We start from the raw sequence: 7615 nt of genomic DNA, 5'->3' as shown, positions 1-7615 counted from the left end.
TCGGCAAAAGAGTCTAATATAATAACCACCAGGCTTAAAAAGAAGTACTGGGGTTGATTCATTCAACAAAAAAATTCAAAGTGGTGTTCCAACATGGCTAAAGTCTAATGACTGAAACTATTTTTTATATTAACTGATGTTATCCAAGGGAAAGGCAAAGGCTGATACAGCTTGGTACCAGTGATATTGCAACTCATTTCCGCAGTTGAGTGAACTGGAGCAACATGAAATAAAGTGTCTTGCTTAAGAGTACAACACACGGCCCAGTCCAGGAATCGAACTCACTACCTCATAATTGCGAGCCTGATGCCCTAACTACTGAGCCATGCACCTTCTTCATGTTATTGTTATTGTCTTTATATACATATATATTATATATTATCTTTTCTTTTCTTTTTTTTTGCAGTGTGATATAACATCAAAGTTTTCTGGACATATCACTGTCAAGTTACACAGGAATGCCAATATCTGTGAAAATGCTTCGTCTAAAACGTTATTTATGTTTATTATTTTACTTTTCTATATTTGCTTGCACACTTGTGTTCATTGGGATGAAAATGCTCCAGAAAAATGAATTGAAATCTGAAATTTTAAAAAGTGAACAAAAGAGCTATTCTCAAAATCTTCAAGGTGTAATCAGCCAGTCAGTTGAAATTGCTAAAGATATTATGAAAAAACATAATTTAGTTTTATTTACTCTTATTAACAATGCTTATTTACCTTTTGTCTATAGTTGGTTGTGTAACACTATTAATATGGGTATCCATGAGCAAATTCTCTTTATTACTACAGATGCTATATCAAAACAACAATTTGAGAAGGATTGGCCTAATGTCAAAGTTGTTGTGTTGCCCGAGACTTCACTAAATGGTAATCAAACTTATAGTAAAGTTGGTTATGTAAAACTAATGGTGAAACGTACAGAAATTTTAAATTCTTTATTGCAGAATGATATTGAAATTCTTTTATTTGAAGTTGACTGTCTTTGGGTTTCTAATCCTATTGATGAATGCAAAAAAATAGCATTGGAAAATGATATGATAGTTACATGTATTGCTGGCAGAAAAAGATCTATTGCTGGAGGTTTCATATATATGAAGCCTACAAACGCTGTGAAAACTCTCTGGCAAGAACTGAATTCAAAGATGAGACGTCTTGGCAAAGAAATTGATGGAAAAGATGATAATAAACTTATATCTCGAAGTAAAAATGACCAGGTATTCTTTACGGGACTTATTCGGAATAGATTTGGTGGAATAAAATATGAAGTTCTTCCATGGGACAGATATATTGATGGAAAATGGTATGAAATGAAATTAGAAGATCGTCAGAAGAAACATGTTGTTATTATTAACAATAACTGGGTAGTTGGAAATGCAAAAAAGTTAAAACGAGCCAAAAAATTTGGACATTGGTTTATAGATGACTCAATGAAATGTAAAATGGATCAAGTTGACAGAATAGTTTACCGTGGGTTGTATGTGTAATTTAAATCAGGGTTAAATATATTCTTTGGTTTCAACATCACATTTGTATTCATTTTTGGTTTCCTTCTAACATTTTTGGTTCTCATCAGCTGAACATTAGTACACCGGCATACCTGTAGTATATTTATATTTGAGATTTATTCAATCAGTAATTAAAAATACATCAATATATACTCAAAACATATACAATAGGAATTTTGTTCAGAATATTAAGCAGGCATTCAGTTTCTGAAGCCATTGAAGAAGCTTCTCTGTAGTCACTCAGTAGGTACCGAATATTCTTCAAATTTAACTTAGCGTCCTAAAAGTAATGGATAAATTGATCTGAGCATCTCTACATAGTAAGTAAAGAAAGCAAACAACTAAAATACCCATGGATATTGCATTACCACAGAAACAAAAGAACAAATGAGTTGCATAAACAATACATTCTTGTTTAGGCCTACAATCTTTTCAGCAGCTCTCAATAAATTACAAAAAAAATAAAAATACAAATCACTGCATATTTCTAGCATTTCATCAATAAACCAAATTCTTAATTACACGAAAACACTAAAAATAAAAGACTATATAAACAGGAATGAGACACAGTTGCTGTGGTAAACACCAACCTTCACAATCCCTACCATTTCATGTACAACTATCTCAAGTATATATGTATATATGCACAAATGCGAAAACTCATTGACTTGCATATATATACATATGTGTGTGTCTCTGTGTATATGTTTGCATCAGTTTGTCGTGCTAGTCTATTTGAAACCCATGTAGCTAATTAAATTGTTTACAATGCCTCATTATTCTCTGTATTTTCTCTCACTCTCACTCCCTGTATACATCTGTGTGTATACATGTGTGTGTATATGTGTGTGCATATATGTGTGTATATATATATATATATATACTTATCTGTATGTATGTATATGTTTATATGTATGTATGTGTATATATGTATATATGTATGTGTGTGTGTATGTATATATATATATATATATGTATATATATATATATGTGTGTGTCTGTGTATGTATGTATATACATATATTTATATATATATGTGTATATATATGTATGTATATAATGTCGGCGTCACTTTCTCATCATGAATGATGTCCATATTGTTCATGAAGCAGAGATCCAGAATGTTATTTACCCTAATTGGTCTGAGTACTGCTTGCTCCATGAATAGGGCATTGGTGAGGTTGAGCATGGACTCCACCTGTGCTTGCTTGCAATGAGTCAATCCTTAGAGTATGTGACATTTGGGCCATTTGATGTTGTGTAAGTTGAAATCACCCATAAGAAATATGGTCATGTGGTGATCCAGATTCATGAGGATTTCTTTAATTCTTGTGAAGCAATCTTCAAACTTGGTTTGGAGCATCTGGTGGTCAATATGTATTGCATATGACTATATTATGTTGTCTTATGTATACAATTAGAGTGTCACATACTGAATTTGAGTATGACAGTAAGACCTGCAGTGTGAGGTCGACATGGATGTATACAGCAACTCCACTATGGCTCCTTTCCCTTCTGTCTGTTCATAGTCTGGCATATTTTGGTATGTGTACTTCTGCATCCTCTATATCAAGGCTGAGGTGAGTTTCCATGAGTGCTATGCATAGGGCTTGATTGCATGCAGTAAGATCTCTCAGGAAAGAAATTTTGCTTTTATTGTAATGCAAAAGGCCCCAATATATAGTAAAAGTATTTGTGTGATGACTGTACAGGCGTTAGGGGAGGCCATCCCGTGTCTGTTGACTGTGGTGGACAAGGTTCCTTGTTTGTGCTTGAAGTTGCCAGGTCAGCTGCTGCACAATCTTTTGTGCCATGTACAAAAAAACTCTTGCTCAGTTGCTGGCTAGGAAATCTTTAATTAGATATAATAATAAATTATGGGCTAGGAAGGATACTAGAGACTATTTTGATATACCTATGGGGGCACCAGATTCTGCACAGGCTACTGATTTAGTAGGTATTTTTTTTATCAGAACTTCAATTAGAAAAATTTAAGTAGGAGGGTGGTCTATATAGGGATGACCTTTTATTACTTACTAGGGATTGTACAAATAGAAAATTAGAATTATATAAAAAGAAACTTGATAATTTCTTTAAAAGATATGGTTTAAGTATTACTATTTATAATGAGAACTATAATGTTAATTATTTAGATGTTAATTTTATTTAATAATGTTGTGAAACCCAACCATTCCATAAAATTAACGAAAATCTGAAATATATTCATTCTTATAGTAATCATCCACCTTCTGTTAAAGAATCGTTGATAAATAATGTAGGTAAAAGAATATCATTACTTGCTTATGATTTAGAGATTTTTAATAAACATGCACCTTGTTATAATAAAGCCCTGCATGATGCAGGATATAATAATAATATTAAATTCTTTAATACTTGTAAACATAATTATAATTTGAAGGAGTATAATATAAATGATTTTTATAATGATAAACCTAATTATCTGAATTATGATAAATTTTATTTAGGTATCTATCATCCTAATAATAATAGGTATTTTGATGATGTAAATAATACATTTAATATTGGAATGAAAAATAAAAATAAGATAAAATTAAATTCAATTAATGAAGATAATAAATTTAATATTACAAAAAATATAATAATAATAATATAAAAATAAAATATGGTTAATCGTTCCTTTTGGGGTTCAGTTTAAAGTAAATCTTATTAAAAGGATTTTAAATATAATTGAAATATTCATTATGGATAATAAAAAATATAACATTTTTTCTACTAATAATTTTGGAGTTGGGTATTCAACTACTACTAATGTTGGTAATATTTCTTCATTTAATACATTTAAATTAAATAAATTCTACAAAGATATATTAAACATTGATTCCAATAATAATAATAAAGACCAAGATATAATTTATTGTACATGTAGGGATAAAACTACATGTAAATTTAATAATTGTAATTTAGATAATGTAGTCTATAAGTGTATGGTAACTTTAATAGATGATAAGAATTTGAATTATCATAATTTAAACACTATTTATATAGGGTCCACTTTGAATAAAATTAAATCTAGAGTAGCACAACATATGTATTCTTTTAGGAATAAAAATCTAATAAATTCAACAGGTCTCAGTAAATATATTTGAGACCTTAGATCTAGATCTATTAAATATGAATTAACTTGGGAGATTATTTGTAGGGCTAAATCATATTCTATATGGAGTAATTATTGTTCATTGTGTAATAATGAATTAAAAGAAATATTATTTAATAACAACTATGTGTTAGTAAACTCATTAGAGGAACGTAAAATTAAATGTAAACATCAATTAAATTACCTATATAATAGGTTTAGCTAATAAATGATTATATAAATTGATTAAGATATATTAATTATAGTAATATATATTAATTTAAATATGATATATATATTTTACTTATTTATTATTTGAACTTTAAATTTATAGTAAAAAGTCATTTAAAATTAAATGCTAACATAAATTTATTTATCTATATGATACGTTTAGCTTATTTTTCCGTATGTATAAAACCTTATTTCTTTTTATGTTATTTATTGTAGATATAATTTAGTAGTATTAGTGTATAATTTACTATATTATTATGTGTTATATTAATATATTTGAATAATTTTAAACTTAGATATTTCCTAATACATAAATGATTATTTATAATTTTATTAAGACCTATTAATTATAGTAATATAAATTAATTTAATATTATATGTATATTTTATGTAATAATTATTTGGTAATTAATTTATAGTAAATAGTCATTTATAGTTCTTTTGTTATTCTATTTTTCTTTCATTCATGAAGCTTAAATTAATTTTTCATTAATAAATATTTTTCATCATTTTCATTGATAATATTATTATATTTTTTACACGTCTTCACGAGTTTAATTTCTTATAAACGCTAAGTAATGTTTTTTATTTAACAATATTATTTAACTTTTGAATTGTATTAAGTTTGATTATTATTATGATTATTATTGTAGCTAAAATATTAATTTATATATAGTTACGATATGTATATCTATTTATTTATTATGTTTTATGATTATTATTAATTTTATAATGTGATTTAACGAATTATATAATTTAATTCGAGAATTAGTTTTGTAAGACAATATATTATTTAAAAGTTAGGTGGTCTATTTATTACATAATATTACAATTAAGTAAATTAGTTTAATATTAATTGATATTTTGATCAACTGTATAATTGAATAAAATAATAAATCTATATATACTACATCATCATCATCATCATCATCATCATCATCATCGTTTAGGTCCGCTTTCCATGCTAGCATGGGTTGGACGGTTCAACTGGGGTCTGGGAAGCCCGAAGGCTGCACCAGGCCAGTCAAATCTGGCAGTGTTTCTACAGCTGGATGCCCTTCCTAATACCAACCACTCCGTGAGTGTAGTGGGCGCTTTTTACGTGCCACCGACACATGTGCCAGACGAGGCTGGCGAACGGCCACGCTCGGATGGTGCTTTTTATGTGCCACCGGCACGGAGGTCAGGTGAGGCTGGCAATGGCCACGATTGGATCGTGTTTGTTACATGCCACGGGCACAGAGGCCAGTCGATACGGCGCTGGCTACGGCCACGTTCGGATGGTTCTCTTACATGCCACCGGCACTGGTATCACAACTACAAATTCCATTGATGTTGATCGATTTCGATTTTCACTTGCTTCAACAGGTCTTCACAAGTAGAGTTTTGTGTCCCAAGAAGGAAGGTATGCACAGGTGGACTGACTACGTCCTAGGTAGAGGCCACGGGTTATGGTCTCACTTGTCCTGCCCGGTCTTCTCACGCACAGCCTACTTCCAAAGGTCGGTCTCTGGTCATTTCCTCGGTGAGACTTAAAGTTCGAAGGTCGTGCTTCACCACCTCGTCCCAGGTTTTCCTGGGTCTACCACTTCCACAGGTTCCCTCAACCGCTAGGGTGTGGCACTTTTTCACACAACTATCTTCATCCAATTTTACCACGTGTCCATACCAGCGTAGAGGTCTCTCTTGCACACCATGTCTGATGCTTCTTAGGTCCAACTTTTCTCTCAAGGCACTTACACTGTGTCGGCTATGAACACTGACATTACACATCCATTGGAACATACTGGCTTCATTTCTTGCAAGCTTATGCATATCCTCAGCAGTCACAGCCCATGTTTCACTGCCATGTAGCATGGCTGTTCGTACACATGCGTCATACAGTCTGCCTTTTACTCTGAGAGAGAGGCCTTTTGTTACCAGCAGAGGTAAGAGCTCTCTGAACTTTGCCCAGGCTATTCTTACTCTAGCAATTACACTTTCAGCACAGCCACCCCTGCTACTGACTTGATCACCTAGGTAATGGAAACTATCAACTATTTCTAGTTTTTCTCCCTGGAATGTGGCGGAGGATGATCTCTGCGCATTTTCAGTGTTTATTGCACCAGAGCATCTGCCATATACAAAACGTATCTTCCCAGTTAGCCTTCCTTTGACATTGCTGCACCTCTTATGTGTCCATAGCTTACACTTGGTGCATCTTATAGAATTCCTACCTACGCCTTTTCTACAGATCGAGCAGGGCCATCTACCTGAAGGCGTTTGTGATTTGTCTACCTTCCTATTTATTAGGACTTTGGTTTTAGCTAGGTTGACTCTAAGGCATGTAGTGACGTCATTTTCCAGTGTGCGCACACGAAACGTCATTCTTGAGTGTGCGTGTGCGGGGCTGGAACCTTCTGGAAAGGCCCGAGGAAGTTCCCTCATGCACATGCGCTAGAGACTGGGGAAGAAAATTCTTTCGCGTTCCTTGTTAGCGTCGTTGACTTGAGAAACGGCTATTGAAGAGAAAGGACGTGTGAAACGTGTGATCAGCTATTCTCCTGTTCTAGACGCTTGGGATTTGACCTGGTCTGTTGCTGCTGAATTTGTTGTAAGAATCTTACAACTGTTAAAATTCAGCCTTGTTTCCAGAACCTACCAGTCAGGAACAAAACGCAACTTTAAAAATATATATGATTCTTTATTCTCTTATTTACAAATGAAGCACGTTGGTATATTGGTATCCACTTGGTTAAATATAGCAAGGCTGAATTTTAAC

The 7615-nt window shown here is 32.2% G+C and overlaps 1 protein-coding gene across 1 annotated transcript; it reads left to right on the top strand.

The window, feature by feature from the left end:
* The first annotated feature begins 458 nt into the window (after nt 1–458).
* Nucleotides 459–1487, top strand: LOC115222518 (UDP-D-xylose:L-fucose alpha-1,3-D-xylosyltransferase 3-like). Its single transcript, XM_029792752.1, has one exon. The coding sequence runs from the start codon at nt 459–461 to the stop codon at nt 1485–1487; it is 1029 nt and encodes a 342-aa protein (XP_029648612.1).
* The last annotated feature ends 6128 nt before the right edge of the window (nt 1488–7615 follow it).

The sequence above is a fragment of the Octopus sinensis genome, linkage group LG20, assembly GCF_006345805.1.
Source record: "Octopus sinensis linkage group LG20, ASM634580v1, whole genome shotgun sequence".
In the NCBI taxonomy this organism is placed as follows: Eukaryota; Metazoa; Mollusca; class Cephalopoda; order Octopoda; family Octopodidae; genus Octopus; species Octopus sinensis.
Note: the sequence above shows the minus strand (reverse complement) of the source record. Positions and strands in the feature narration are given on the sequence as shown.